This window comes from Melospiza georgiana, chromosome 10, assembly GCF_028018845.1.
Source record: "Melospiza georgiana isolate bMelGeo1 chromosome 10, bMelGeo1.pri, whole genome shotgun sequence".
In the NCBI taxonomy this organism is placed as follows: Eukaryota; Metazoa; Chordata; class Aves; order Passeriformes; family Passerellidae; genus Melospiza; species Melospiza georgiana.
The window spans coordinates 4,435,771-4,451,785 of NC_080439.1; the positions used below are offsets into that span (position 1 = coordinate 4,435,771).

The following is a 16,015-nucleotide window of genomic DNA, read 5'->3' on the forward strand; positions in this document are numbered from 1 at the left end:
ATCCCTCTCTGCAGACCCAGCTGGCCCATCACTGTCTCTCTGGTCTGAAGGGAGGGGAGATGCTGCAGATTCATTGAAAGCCAAAGGCAGCATGTGCTCAGCTGAGCTGTGGTCCACCTTACAGCCTCAGGCTGCAGCAAGAAACAAACTACCACAACACCAAGATGCTTTTGCAATCCTTCTCTGAAGACCTGTGTTGAAAAGGAATATTCATTATGCAGGAAAACCACCTCAACTATCAGCTTTCCCAGCCTGCAAGTGATGCAAAGCCAGGATGGACTTTTTGGTCAGGGTAACACCAAGTATGCAACTCCAATCCCTTTAGCACCCATTCCAAGGCTCAAACTCCAGTGCCATTTCTCATCCTGCCAGAGACCCAGAGGAACTGGATATTGTTCAGCAATATCCAGTTGTCCAGCAATATCCATGAATGGATAGTGTTCAGCAATATTCAAATTCATGGTAAGCTGCTGGCGGTACAGCTGCACCCTGGGTTTCCCATATCACTTAGTCCAAACCAGAGACACAGAATGTGATCCTCACCACTGAGCCACTCCAACAGCTCAGACCTGTTAGGTATCATCCCTTCATCTGATTCATCTCCTGAAAATTGACGCCTGCAAGTTATTTCCCTTCCCTCATGTCCCGAACATCACTCAGTGTTGGCAAGTGTACAAGAAAAGCATTTATCCAAAGGAATTTGCTCATCGAGGCTTGCAGACAGTAAAACCACAGGCTATCTAATCTTAGGAGAGCAGAGTTTAATGGCCACAACACGGGATGAGAGGCCAAAGGGTCTGACTTCTACTCTGAGCTCTGCTGGGGCTGCACGGCTCATGAGTGAATCTAAGGAAGATGTTTGACCACTCCTCACCTTGATTTCCCCTGCTATGAGACTGTCCTAGCATTCCTTTCCTCACAGGGGATCTTATCTGTAAAGCCCTCATTAGCATGTGAAAAGAGTTATGGATCTCCAGATGTGCACCTGAGGAAAAATCCGGAGGATGGAGAAGCAGCACTGGCCAGGGAGCACACATCCCCTTCAGCACTCCACATCTGGGCTCAGAGAAACATCTGAACCCTTTCCCCCTACAGGGAAGGGAAAAAAACAATCATTTCCTTTTTCTCGAGAAAGCTCAGGGGGAAGATTAAATTTTGCATCTCTTAAGTCAAGGAAATCATTCAAGACTCTCCCAAGAACATCACAAGACCCCACCACCTCTGGAGAGCCACCTGCAGAACCACCTCACAGGCAACCCCCACAGAACAGGACAACCCTCCCTGTCCCAGCCTTTCTCTGGATGCCACTGAGTGGCAGAACTGGACTGATCAGCAGGAAAACTAGAGGTCTGCTCTCAGTGTTCTGCAAAACCTGGAAGGTGGGGAAAATCCAGACCTGGCACAGATGAAACCAGAGCTGCAGTGCCAGGGTCTCACAGCACGGCTCCTGCTGGGGCCAGAAAGGCTTCTTCTGGTTCTAAATAAACTCTCACTTGGAAAACAACTGAATATCGACAAGCAAGCCAGTATTTCAGCTCTTTTGGGAAGGAAATGGAGTTATCCCCATTGGACCTGCTCCCATCTTTCCCAGCTGCCTCAGTTAACCTTGAAGGCAGATCACACCAACCACAGCAGTGCCAGAAACAGCCAAGCACCAGCTGGAACTGCTTCAGCAGAGCAAGACCTCTGCCCCTAAGATTGGCCCACAAACCTCCTGCTGTCTCCCCAGTGGCAAAAGACAATGCAGTGAAGGACAGGAGATATGTCCACTCTGGAACAGACATGTCTCAGAGGAGCAGCTGGCTCAAGAACTTGAAGAAAAAACAAAAACGGCTCAGCTCCCTTGAAGAGGAAAATGCTCCATTGTTCCATAATTAATGGAAAGCAGAAGAGGTTTTATGGACTCGTTGAGAAACGAGGGTGAGCATTAGAAAGCACTTTTTAGTATTCCATGATCACAAGGTGAGCTGCTTGCATAATACTGACAAAGAACATGAATGCTGATATCACAAGGCAGTTATGAAACTTGGGCTTTAAATACTGAATAACAATAACTCAGTAATTAAGTCTCATAAGTAATTTTTTTCTCCTTTTTTTTTTTTTTCCACTTAACTGCAAAGTAGATGCTGCAACCTTCAGCTGAGGTATGAGTGTCCTCTCTGGCAAGGTTTGCACATGATGGATGGCCTGTGCAACCACCACCTCACAGCACCCATCCCAGAGCCTCACTGTCAGCCACATCCCCTTCTTCAGGCCTCCCACTCCTTCAGGAAAGGCTTCAGGATCACAGCAAGGGACACAAGAGGGGCAGGAGGATGAGGGAATAAACCTGAATAACTGCATTCTGCCAGTTAACTGATAAACCCCCAACAAGCTCTTCAGACTCCTCAGGATGTTTTTTTTTTGACACAAGCACACATTCTTGTGAATTACTCCAGTGTGACCAGGACACGCAGTCTCCTGAACAAGACACGCAATATAGAGCAGCAAAATGTCATGAAAATCAAGGGCAAATGAACACAGAAGACAGCCCTTCCCCCTAACACCACTTCTATTTTTAGGCAGCCATATTAGCTTGGAGCAGTTTCACTCGTTTCTGATAATGAGCAGAGCTTTTGCATCTTCTCTCGAGGACATTTCATCTGTGCAGGCACTTTGCTGTACACCAGCAGCACAAAGAGGTCACATCAACAGGCAAAAACAAACCCACCATTTGTGGTGAAAGAGCCTTGAGAAACCAGCTTCACCTCTGAACTTCTGCCCCTGTCTCGCTGGTCAACCACACTGCTCCATTTTTGGGGGGTTTGGTCTGCCCACCTGCAAGGTGTGCCTCCAGTTCCATCAGATGATGAACTTCTGCCTATTCAAGAGGCATGATGAGAGCTCCCACAGCAGCAGGAGCACTGTGCTAAAGCAGGAACTGATAAAGAAGTGGGTGATCGTTATCAAACGAGCAAGACAAAACACAGATGTGCTCAAGATCTGGGTTCCACTGTGCTGGCAGCTTCTCTTCAGGAAGTCTCATTCCCCCACCCCTCACAGAGAGCTATTCCTAAGGTCCTACACACAATTTTCTGCCATGCAACCGACACGTACATTCAATGTCCTTTGCTTGCCTTAGACTGCCTTGATAGGAACATCCAAGAGTAAATTTCTCTTCCTTCAGGTCCATTCCTCCTCGTCCCCTTCCTCCACAGCCCCTCACCACCACCCTCCTGCCTCCTTGTGCCCACACTGGCGCTGCCTAAGGCAGCAGGATCCTGTATGGGCACCAGTCCTGTCTGGACTGCCACCAGGCAAAGCCCAGAGGGCAAGATACACCTTGGAGCAGGTGGCAGAAGAGAGGGAAGGCAGCTTCTCACCTGCAGGATGAAAGCATGGCACAAGCAGCTCAGGGATCTCTGTTTTATCACTCAGGGAAGAAAGCAGGCAGAGCCTCACACATTTATCTCCATTTTTTTTCTTCTGAATTTTCAATAAGCTACTTGAAGTCTTCTATTTGCCCTTTGGATTATGGTCTTTCCAGAAGACCTTTTTCCATGCTTCTCTACAATTATGAGATCGAGGGGAAAATACTCCCTTTTCCAAGCTAACTTCTGGTGTCAGCACTTCGCAGAATTTCCTGACTACAGACAAAATCATTCTTCTGTCAATTGAGAAACCCCCTCCCAAGCACAGGAGCTGGTCACTTCTTGGTGAGCTCCTACCCCTGGTCACAAGCATCTCCACACCAGCCTCTCACTTCTTCTGTGGATTGTGAAATCTCATTTATTGAGGAAAAACACTAGCTCGGTAAGAGGAAGCATTTAATACAGCTGGTAGATGATTAACAAGTGAGTGCTCAAGTCAATTGCTGCAGGAGCACCGCGAGTTCCCGAGGCCATAAAAAACTTCTCTCACACGTCAGAGACGAGGAGTTCAGGGGGAAGCTGTGCCTGGCCAAGCCCTCCCTGCATGGCACCACAGGCTGCAGCTCCTCACCTTCCTCCCCCAGGTCTCTACATCGGTGCTACCCCAGGGACCTTCCCACAGAGTGTTTCAGTGCTCCCTTCACCTTCTCCCAACAGCCATGATGCCTCCAAGACCTCCCTGCCCATGCTCTGTAGAGGTTTGAAGACACAATACATATAAATAAAAGATCTGATGGGTGCTCTGTGAGCTGAGCACCCATTAACCCCCTTCCCTCCCTCCCTCCCAGCCTCTGTCCCACCAGCAGGCACCTGCCCTCTGGCCAGCTGGGCCATCTGGCAGGAAGGAAAGCTATCAGGGTCCCCACCCTTGGGCACGTCAGGGCAGCACTGGGGAGGAGAGCTACACCGTGTTCTGCGGCTCTCTCAAACCAAGGCCAAAGAAGAAGCAGCATTTCTGCTCAGGACCTTTGCCTTTTCACACCCGAGTCACCCAGAGCCACCTCAAGGTGTTCAGTGCTCTTGAGTATCAGTTACTTCTAGGCAATAATATCCTGAACACCCGTCCTGGCTTTTACAGAAGAAGTTGCAGGGATTTGGCACTTTCTCCTTAACAGGCCATCATTAACAAGTGACTCATATTATATTGCAGTGTGAGTCATCCCGGCAGAGGTCACAAACGTAAGTGACAACTACTCTTCAATTATTTCCTTCAAGCTGAATTAAAGGTGCATTGTTATGGTAATTTTGTAACTGCTCCATCCTATCTTTCCTTCAGCTGTCTCCAGAGCAACCTGGGATTTCAGCTCATGGTCCAAACCACCTCTGGAAGAGCTCTTTCACCAGGGTGTTGTTACAGGCAGCCACAAAACAGGGAGATGCCAATGGAAATCTTCTGGATGGGCTTCCAGCTATGGCAACAGGTAAAGCAGCTCTCCATCCATCCATCCATCCATCCATCCATCCATCCATCCATCCATCCATCCATCCATCCATCCATCCATCCATCCATCCATCCTCCACAAGGACAATGAGATGCTGCTCCTGCCATCTTCCTGCTCTGTCCATGCTTTTTTGTAGCAAATGCTCAGGGATCTGGGGCTTGCCCAGAGCTCAAACACAACCACCTTCAGGCTGCCACATCACATACCTGGCTCCAAGAGCAGGAGCAAAGCTTAACAAGCAAAATTGCTTCAAATTATGCCCAGCATCATACAAATGCTGAAGAAATTATTACATGGCTGGTGCAAAAAAGGGCATTTTCAGCCATTTTCTGTTTTCTAGCCAGGGATCCCCATATTTCAGCCTCTCCTCTTCAGAATGTGTCCATGACAGGTGCCCAGCCAGGGACCAGGGGCAGACAGCATCCCTGCCAGGGCAGGGCACAGGCACTGGAGGACACTTGGCTCAGAGAACAGAGCTTTGCCCATTAGAAAACACGGCCATTAGGAGCCTGGTCACCAGTGGAGCATTCTGTTTACATTTACAGCAGTCCAACACAGTCCCACTGGCTGTGAGGATCACTTTGGAGTGCATTTGTAAACGGTTCTCACTACTGGAATCCCATTTAGCTTTTATAGCCTCTTCAGCCATACTAACACACCGATCCCCACAGAATAGCAATGGGAAGAGCAGAGTCATCACACTATTTACTGAAGCTAATCAATATATAAAGGCTGAAGATTTATTGCACTGAAGACAGCCTGTCTGCATGGCTAGAAAATGCATTTAAAGTCCTTTTCATTTTGTTCCTTTGGCCTCTGGTTCTTCTCCAGAAACATCTGCCTTGCACACCCATCTTTCTTTCCTCCCCAAATGATGGTACCTGCAGACACCTGAGAGAATCCCCTTCCCCAAACACCTATCCTGAGTATTCAGTGGGAATATAAAACACAAACCCACAAGTTTAAGAGCACTGCACCTTCCTTTCCAGCCATGTTTCATGACTGTTTGGCATCTCCCATCTGAGTGAGTAGCCTGGAAAATTCTGGCCTGTTTTGAAGAAGGTCTGTTTGCCAGGCACAGGGACAAGCTGTGCTGTCCTGTTCCACTCAAGAGGGAACGGTTAGACCCACGCTTATTTTTATTTATATTTGTACACTTTCTTTTAATACATATAAATACAAGACCTTTGTAAGCGCCCTGCAAAGCCCAAAGCATTTCTGACCTGCTGTGTTTTGGGTTGACCACCCACAGTGCTGAGACACCACCAGAGATTCACAACTGGGGAGCACACTGAGCTGCACCACCAAACCCATCCTCTGGTTTCATCCTGGCTCATGTTTTGGGGACCAGCAGCCTGGCAGGCAACAGCCATCAGGCTTAGTGCTCCTGAAGCACTGATGGTAATTAAACAATCAACATCTGGTAAGCAGACACGTTGTTCTGGCCACTGAATCAGCAGTATGGCCCCAGCGTAACAGAAGCACAGAATGGTTTGGGTTGGAAGGGACCCTTAAGCCATCCTTCACCATGGGCAGAGAGGCCACCCACTAAACCAGGCTGCTCCAAGCTCCATCCAACCTGGCCTTGAACACTTCCATGCATGGATCATCTGCCATTTCTCTGGGCACTTGTCCCAGTGCCTCACTATCCTCCTAATACTGCTAAGAAACACTGCAGTGAGGTAGGGAGGAGATCTGCTCTTCCCCTTTTGCCAGTTTATCTCAAAATCACACTAAGCTTTTATGCTTTGGTATGAAAGAAAGAGGAAGAGACAAATATATTCTGATGTACAGGGAGATTTCTATTGTTGCCTGGACATCAAACAGCACCCAATTAGTCCTGCAAGGATCTGACCCACAAATTATGAAAATAAATGCCTCTGAAGCTTTGATCTCTTGTATTTCTATAGCATGCTACAGCAGTTATTAGACACATTTTATTAGGCTCAAGCTGTGAGATCTTTTCCTCAGCAAAGGCTCTTCCACCTCCAATGCATCCTAAAGTCACCATCCAGCAGATTCAGGGCATGATCCCAAACAGTCACTTCTGTCATGCACTGAACACATGACTCAGCTGGCAGTAGGCTTTTTCCTGCTGAGTTTCAAAATCAGGAGAAAAGGGAATTTTTAAAAGGAAGGGGAGGGGAAACTGTCAGCCATATAAATTTTTTACTTGTCTTGTTAGCTTATAAAGGACTATGCACGTGAGGCAATATCCCTGGCTTTTAGAGAGAGCTGCTTTCGGAACAATTTGCTGTTCTGAAAGCAACACTTTCTGCACCCTGAAATGCCACTGTGCTGGAGGGAACAAGCAAAATCTGTAACAAAAGGTTGTGTGCAGTGTGAGGCTGAAAACCACACGTGCACTCAGGCAAGCAGAAACACCCACCCTCACTGCAGCAGGAGGATGTTGAGCTTGCACTGCTCAGGCTTCGCTCAGAGGAGCAGCTCACTGCTCACAGCAGCACAAATAGGTGCCTGCCACAGGGCAGGGCTGTTTTCACCAGACTGCAACCATAGGAAGGATGGGACAGTGTCACCTGCACAGGTGGCTCCTCACTGACTGGCAGTGGACGCTGTTTGCACAAAGCCATGAATATCTGGCAAGGCTCCTGTGGCAGAGCAGAGCTGGTTAGCCACAGCAGAGCAAAGGCAACACTTTGTGCTGGCCAGGGTAACTCAGTTTCTGAGTGTGGGGCAGGACAGGCTGCTGGCTCCCTTGGATGGAAGCAGGAGCTGCTATCCAGCCTGGCCATTCCAGTGCTGCCTGTCTGATTGCCATCATTTATTACCAACACACAACCTTGAACTTCTGGCAAGCACTGCAGCAAAGCAACACTGAAAAGTGACGTTCTGGATCAAAGGGAAATGTTTTCTGATTGGCCATTACAAAATAAAAATCAAGCGTGCAGGAAGATAGAACTGAGTGCCAACTAAAGTTCTTATCAGTGCTTTCCAACCTTGGTGGCTTTTCCTCTCCTTTCTCTAATGAGGTATTGCAGGAGCTCCCCAGGGCTGATGTGCTGGGCATCCTCATCCCGGGGCAGGAAGGGGATGCTGAGCCCTTTGCAGGGCTCATCCACAAACAGCCATGGAGGAGGAGCACAGGGAGAGGGGGAGTATCCGTTTCCCAAGGACCGCGTTCCTTGGCCACAGCTCCTTTAGAAATCATAAACAATTTACATGGAAAACACCAAATCTCACTTACATAAATTGTCTTTCTGTGCCCAGAGCAGACTGGCCATCACTTTCAATGTGGAGCCACAGTGCAAAGTGACAAAACAGGACAGAGGAAGGGGGCTGGGGAGAAGGAAATTAAAGCTGCTGGCTCTCTAAGCGGGAAACACAACCTCTCACCCAATGGAGCTACCAAATGACTTAGGCTTGTGGGTTTCAACCTGCATCCTGCTTTAATGGCTGTGTGAAAGGTAGCAAAGAAGGCACCTGAGCATCAGCAAACAGAAAGGCTCTACACCTGCAGAGCAGTCAGGGCCAAAAAGGCCACCAGCAGGGAGAAAGGATCAGCCAAATCCTGGGAGATCAGTCAGTCCTTCACTCCATCAGGCTCCTGGTCTTTTCTGCAGTTGGCAGCAAGGGAAAACAATGTGTGTGCTCCCTGGGCAGCCAGCTGCCTCCAGGTGGAAGGTCCTGAACCCTCAACCATCCTCCACACCCCAAGGCACAAGAGCTTTTGCCAAAGGTATTTCTCCACACCATGTACCCTTTTGCCTGCTGGTAGCTTTCCCTGGGGAAGCACGGGACATCCAGCAGGATTCTGCCCCTTTACAGATGAGGCATGAAGAATTGAGACAGGGATCAATAGCCTGTCCTTGGCCTGCAGGTCAGAGCCACAGAACCCCCACTGGTGTCTGCAATTGCCCTTGCCAGGGGTGAGGGTGCATCAGGAGGAGTCAGCAAGGGGGTGCAGGGAGCAGCTCAGAGCCTGAGCCCAGGAGCTCTCCCCTGACCTGGCCTCACACGAGGGATGATTTCCAAGGACACCTCTCCCACAGCTGGCTGATTCATCCATGGGGATTCACACACAGATCAAATGGAAACTCATCCCTCACCTCATACAGATTGTACCACTACAGCTACAAGCCTGGCATATAAAAAACTACCTTCAGGTAGCAAGGTTAAAAACCTCCTCTAACTCCTCCTTGTCACATGCATTAAAAACAGACCCTTTATTTTAAATATGCACACCAGCCAAATGCTCTTTGTTGCTTCAAGGCTTGATTCAACAAAGTGCTTGTGCTCAAACTTCAGCCTGCTCAAGCATACATTTTGCCATAAATTCACTCCAAATTATTAATTTTTATGGCTGCCCAGCAAAAGAACATCAGTGAGAAGAGAGAATTCTCCATGCCCTCAAACACACCATACACTGCTGTGCTGTGGAAGAGCTGCAAAGATAAGGAAGACCAGCGCTGAAGAGTAACTGCAGAAGAGCAGCAGCTGGGCTGCACAACTCCAAAGGGCAGAGAAAAGAACACAACCAACCCCAGAGAAAGATCTGACAGAAGACAGACCCTTTTCCATGGTAACTCTGCATGAGCACACACAAGAACATGCACAGGTGCACAGAGGATACATTTGCACCAACGGCTCAAGGAATGGAGCTGGACATTGCCATCCCTTTGGGAAGATTTAAATTAGAGGAACGATTTGGATTAGATGTTAGGAATAAATTATTTTCTCAGAGGGTAGAAATGCACTGCAACATAAAACCCAGAGGAGCTGTGGATGCCTCATCCCTGGAATTGTTCAGGGCCAGGCTGGACAGTGCTTGGAGCAGCCTGGGCTAAGGGAAGGGGTTTAAAATTAAATGAGCTCTGAGGTCCCTTCAAACCCAAACCATTCCATGATTCTGTGATTCAGGACCAGTATTCTGCTGCAGTTTTATGGTTTAGAACTCAAAGGACTCCAAAACAGACAAAGCACATGGATGCTGTCATGCTCCATGGCTTACATGTGCACTGAATGACACTGGAAGAGGACAGATTAAGTCCCTGATGGAATACTCTTGAGAGTGTCTTTCCTCAGGAACTGTGAATATATATTTTCATTTGTTGAACATCTGCCCCAAATTTTGCAAAGTTATTTGCAAAATTAATATTTAACTATTTTAATTTTAAATTAGATATTAATTTGCAAAGTTATTTGCAAATATAGCATTATCATGTAAAATACAGCAAAATAAGCTTTTCATGTCTTTTTTCTTTTAATCTCTAGAAGTCATCTCCAGTCAAGTTTGTTCCTCTTTCTATTTAGGAAGGTGACCTTTACAAAAGCTGCCCAAATTCTGTTGAGCTACAGAATTTTTTTTAAAAGGTGCTGGAAGAAGAAACCTAAAATAATGCTGCCAGAGTAATGCTCCTGAGTGGTGGCTTGCAGTGCTTATCCCACAATAGACCTTCTCCTAAATCTTTAATGATGCTGAAATATGCCATAAACTGACAAAGTTCTAGAAACAGGACAATGCCAGAATGCTTGAGTTTTGTGGGTTTTTAACATGTCAGCTTTTATCTTCATTGACAGTGATCAACTAATGCAAACAAAGGGCCACTGAAACTTCACTTCTACACAAAGCAGGCTAAAGGAAGAGTAGTGACATTTTTGGGTTTCATCCAATTCTTCCCAGCAACAGCTAACTCACCAGCTCCTTAAATTCTTTGCTGTCTCCCCTCCAAGCCTGAGCATTAAAGGCCAGGCTTTTTCAAAACAATAAACGATTTTAGGATACAGTTTCCAAAGAGTGCACGGTCAGCACTTCACTGAAGTAAACAACAAAAGCCTGGCGTTCGTTAATGAGCTCAAAACAAAAGCAACGTCCAGGTACATGAAGAAAACAATTGCTTCTTCCCCAAAAGGCTCTTTTTAAACCCCCAGCCCAGCTGCACATCCCAGCCGAGCCTGGTGCCCTCTGCCCAGGGTGAGCCCTTGCCTGCAAGACAAGCAGCAGCTGTGAGCAGGGGGATTGCTGGCCCCAAGCCAGACCCAGCCCAGGGGTTATCAGCTCCCTGGGGAAGGTTTTTCCTCCCTGAGATCTTTTATAACTCCCACACACCTTGCAAAGCAACTGGGATGAATCCAGCTGTGGCAGCTACTGCAGAAGAGCCCAGCACCACTGCTCTGAGAGCATCAGCCAGAGGCCCAGCCCTGCAGATGGATGCAGCACAGGAAAAGCTACTGACCTGAATATTTGAGAAGGATCAAGGCCACTGCCTTCAGCAAGAGATGACAGGCTCTTGCATTCGCTGAGATGAAAAAAAAAAGGGGGGGAAAAAATCACCAAACCCAGCCCCATTTTTCTGCTCTCTCCTATTGGGATCAGCTGTGCAATTCCCACCACAGACCATGGCCCACTGCATCCCTTCTCACACTTTTTCATTTTATTGCAAAAATCTGCTTCTCCAACATGCCTGTCAACAGCCTGTGTGAATCCCCATGTTAATCATTATTCTGTTAATAACACTGCCAGGTCATCTGGCTATTAAACATGCTGAGTGGACTAGCAAAAATATCACCTTGCCCATACAAAAGAACATTATAACGTAGCTTATCTCTTGTCAGTATAATATGCAGTGCTACCTGTTTGCTGGCCTCATTGTTTTAATTTACATTTTTCTGCAACATTAACAATCCCCATTACCAGCAGCACCACTGGAAGATCTCTGTGTTGAGAATCCTTCCTGTCCTGGCACACACAGGGGCACTCCTGGGTACCAGGGCAATGAGCACGGCGCCCAGTGATGGATAGAAGCACGTCACAGGGAAGGCAGGAGCCAACCCCAAGTGCACCAGGCCGTGCATTTTAATCAGAATTCAGTGCTTTGTTCCTGCCCAGCCTCCAGCACATCAAGCAGACGCACTGCTGCACTGGAGCCCGGCTGTGTGGCCAAAATAAACTCCACAGCATGGCAAAAACCGCAACTCCTGCCACCTCCTATGTCACCTTCCAGCCTTCCAGATCTGTAAATCCCACCCCACAAGCCCGTGGGCAGTGGCAAACTGCACTGAATGATGGTGTGCAGGGTTTTGCTGGTGCTCAGCCTCCAAGAGCCATCCTGCAGATACAGCTCCCTTCCCTGGGACAGCAGGAGGCAAGCCAAAGCAAGGCACTGGGCAAGCCGGCAGCCCACCTTTCTCACACACATTTGCCTGTGGCTCATCTCAGCCTCCTGGAACATTTCAGTGACTCAAACTCAGAGATAAAGTGTCCTGAGCGCTTCCTTTCCCCGCTGCTGGGAACAAATCGCCAGGTTTTTGAGTCACTACCTGCTCCCAGCATTTCACAGAGGCGCCTCTCACCCCTTTAAACACACAGGCGGGTCAAGAGCAACATCTCCTCCACCCAGACCCTTCCACAAACCCACTGCAACGTGACACCTCTTTTCTGCTACATAAAAATTTTGCAAGGCTTGGGGAATTACGCCTCCCTGCCATGTTTTGTGCTCAGGCAGCAAATTTACTATCGATTTCTGATTCAGACCCCACGGAATGATTCACGCCTCGTGCCCTAAATCTGCTGAATTTACGACCTCTAACAATTATTCTAAGTGCTGGAGGAGCTCGGTTTAGAAGGAGATCTATTCCTTGGCAAATTAAGCTCCTATTCTTGTCTGGCTTGCAAACCACCACATCCCTCATCATTTACAGGAAAGTGCCACAGCAGGTCTGTCCCCATGAGAGGGGGCAGAGGGCTGAGTGGCGGCAGCTCCGTGCTGGCAGAGTGGGCACTGCTGGGCAGAGAGCAGGGTTTTGCTGTCCCACCCTGGTGACAGTCAGGGTTTTGCTGTCCCACCCTGGTGACAGTCAGGGTTTTGCTGTCCCACCCCGGTGACAGTCAGGGATTTTAGGTCCCCCTTGTCTCCGGTTACCCTGAAATGCCAGCACTGCTCTGCTCATCAGCCAGGCGCTGCTGCTGCTGCTGTGTCTCAGGGGGAGGGAGGCAATATACATTTCCTCCTAAAGCGAAAACAAAACCCCGACTGTGGCTGCTGTGCATTGCTATTAAAAAGCCACAAACAGAAGGGGAAAAAAAAACCAAAAAAACAACAAAAAAAAACTAAGCACGTGTGGATATGGTTTTAAAAAGGCATTATATCCTAGTTCAAATACACTTCCCAGGACAGATGTTAAACAAAAAATTAAAATTAAAAAAAAAAAACCCAAAAGGTGGGGAAGAAGGGGAGGGCTCCCTCTCTCCCAAATTATACTGTTCTCCTGGATTAACTCCACCGGCTTCAGCAACCTTCCTCCCAAGGCACCTTCCACCTAAGAGGGGAAACCAGCTCCAGGTCTGTTTTTAAGGCAGATGGTTCCCCCATTCCAATCTCATCTACACTGTGTATTGCTGAGCAATCATTTACACTATTAATCAACCAGAAACTCACCAGAAAGAAAGTAGGGCAAGTGAATAAAGATAGACTTCTCTTTTTTTTTTTCCCTTGTACTGAATCAAATAATATTTCTAAAAATACATTTGTTCAAGTCTTCAGCAGATTCTGCTTGATTTTATTTATTTGCCTATGCAGCGGGCTGTGTGGAGCAGCCTGGCTGCTGCCTCCCGCATAAATGCTGTTTCTCTCAATGACTCCCCATGCTCGTTTCCATCGAGCCGTTCTTACGGCCAGAAAGACGGGGAAAAGGAAGAAAGTTACAAGAGAAATGGACCAGGGGGGACATCAGGCCACAGCCCACGCCGAGGCTGACACGTCTGACGAGGCTGACATTTCAAGGGTACATGCTGGGCTTCATTTTCCGGGGGGGCGAGGAGGAGGCAGCGCGCAGGGACACAGCGGGAGAGGGATGGAGAGAGGGATGGAGAGAAGGGATGGAGAGAGGGATGGAGAGAAGGGATGGAGAGAAGGGATGGAGAGAAGGGATGGAGAGAAGGGATGGAGAGAAGGGATGGAGAGAAGGGATGGAGAGAGGCTGCGGGGCCGGGGCGGGGAAAGCGGAATCTGGGGCTGAGCTCCGCACCCCGGCGGTGCCCGGCCCCGCCATCCCTGCGTGTCCGCCTGCCCACGGTGAGGGGATCGGAGCGCGGGGGTGTCCGGGTGGGACCGGCCCCGCTCCCCGCCGCGGGGACCCGCCCGGCCGCCCGCACCCGCGTCCCCACGGCGCTGCGCGGGTGCGCGCACACGGACACGCACACACCTGCGGGGCGGGCACACTCACACACACACACACACACAGACATGCACACAGACGCACACATGTGCGGATGCGCACACGCGCGGATACGCGCACACATGTGCGGATGCACACACGTGTGGATGCGCGCACACGAGCGCGCGGCGGCGGGCGCGCACGGTTATCTTACCCGCATTTACATACGTGCAGGCGCACATTGCACACACACACACACATACACACACACAGACACACATACCGAGCCCCGCGGACCCCCAGCCCCATCTCCCCGCCACCGGGAGAAGGATGGATGCATGGATGCATGCATGCATAGGTGGATGGATGGATAGATGGATGGATGGATAGATGGATGGATGGGAGGGGTGCCGCTCCCGCATGCCTCCCCGCCGTCCCCGGCCCTGCGCCTCACCCGCAGCGCCGAGAGGTCTATCTCGTCCAGGCTCCGCGCCGGGGAGTCGCTCGCCATATTTCCGCCGCCGGCCAGGCGGCCCCGCCGCCACCGACCGGGCAGTGGCGGCCGCCGCGGCGCTGGCGCTATTTAACGCCTCTCCTCATGCGGGGCGCCGGGAAGGAGAAGCCGCCGCCGCCGCCCCTGTCCTTCCGCCCGCAGCGCGGCTGCCTAGGGGCGGCCAGGCAGGCAGGGCTCGCCGCGGGCTGCGCCGGGATGGCGGCGGCGGCGGCGCATCGCCGCGCCCGCCCCGCACCGCGCCCGCACGGCCCCGCGCCGCCCCTGTCTGTCACCGCGGGGGCGGCGCCCGACCCGCCGCCAGGGGGCGGCGCCGCGCGGGGGCGGGCAGAGCCCCCCTCAGGGGCGGGCGGGGGCTGCGCCGGCACCGCGGCTGTGACCAGCGAGGGGGACGCGGCGTGTGGGGCAGCCGCACCCGCGGAGGGAACGGGCACCGGGACCCGCCGGGGTGCACAAACGGGCTCGTTCAGCCCGCAGATCCCCCCGAGACAGAAAGGTCCCGGAATCCGGGCTGGGGCTGGGCGGAAAGGCGCAGGGCTCCAGGCCGCGTGGGTTCCCTCACGCAAGGAGCCCGGCAGCGGTGCCCGTCAGGTGCGGTGGGAAAACTGCCCAGTTTCAGGTGCTGAACCCGAATCCTGCAGGCAGGAGATTGGAGCACCAAGGCCAGAGGAACCTGCTTGGTGTTCCTCGGGATGCTCGGGGAGATTCGGCCCTTCTGCAGCTGGATCCAGATGTCACAGCTGGCTTTGCTGACCGGTTGTCGACCTGTTCCCTCGGCATTTGGGAGCCATCCCAGCCCTACCAACTCCCAGGCTGATCCTCAGTAGGGATAAGGGATGGATGCTGTGTTTGGAATTGGCCAAACCGCCTCCCAAGCCAGCAATAGCTAGGTAGAGTCAGCTTTTAGTTTTCCTTATTTCCCCTTTTCGGATGTGGTTCCTGCCAAACCAGGTGCCGTATATAAATATATATGTATAAAAAAATCTGTTGCCTTTGAGAGAGCCGTATGGAAGCTGTACTTACAACATCAACTTGTGTCAGGAGCTTACAATATGCAGATCTGGGAAGCGGAAACCCTACACATGAGTCAACTGGCAGGCGGATGGGATTTTCTTACACTCTCTGATTGGAGATGTGCTCCAAAATGTAATAATAAATGGTATTACAAACGGCCGTGCAGTTGTGGGGAGGCTGCTGATGTGGGAGGTGCAGCCTCACCAGGCAGGACTGAGGGACACGGATGGACCAAGGGCCAGAAGGAGCTGCTGAAACCTCCCTAGAAACAGCAGGCTTGGTGCTGCCGCTGCCCTCGGCTCTCCCCGGGGACTGCATCCCTGCCTTATCACGTACTAATCCCGATTGCAGCGCTGGCTGTGTCTGTTCCAGCCTGCAGGGCTGCGAGGGCGCAGCAGAATGTGATTTTTTTGGGTAATGAACTGCCCAAGTGGCAGGTAGCGGAAGTCGCACGGGGCTGCACATCACCCGCAGTGACGGCAGCCTGCCTGGATTTAACCCCTTTTCCCGAGCTACACACC

The 16,015-nt window shown here is 50.6% G+C and overlaps 1 protein-coding gene across 4 annotated transcripts in view; it reads right to left on the reverse strand.

Moving 5' to 3' along the window:
* Positions 1-14,614, reverse strand: part of TNIK (TRAF2 and NCK interacting kinase) — a 145,420-nt gene extending 130,806 nt beyond the window's left edge. For 2 of the 4 annotated variants that reach the window (XM_058031364.1, XM_058031363.1), the window contains exon 1: positions 14,424-14,613. In XM_058031364.1, the coding sequence (XP_057887347.1) occupies positions 14,424-14,480 (57 nt within the window). In that variant the 5' untranslated portion in view covers positions 14,481-14,613. Of the gene's footprint in view, positions 1-14,423 lie in introns of all 4 variants that reach the window. The other 2 variants (XM_058031366.1, XM_058031365.1) reach the window with 2 other exon arrangements.
* Between the last annotated feature and the right edge of the window lie 1,401 nt (positions 14,615-16,015).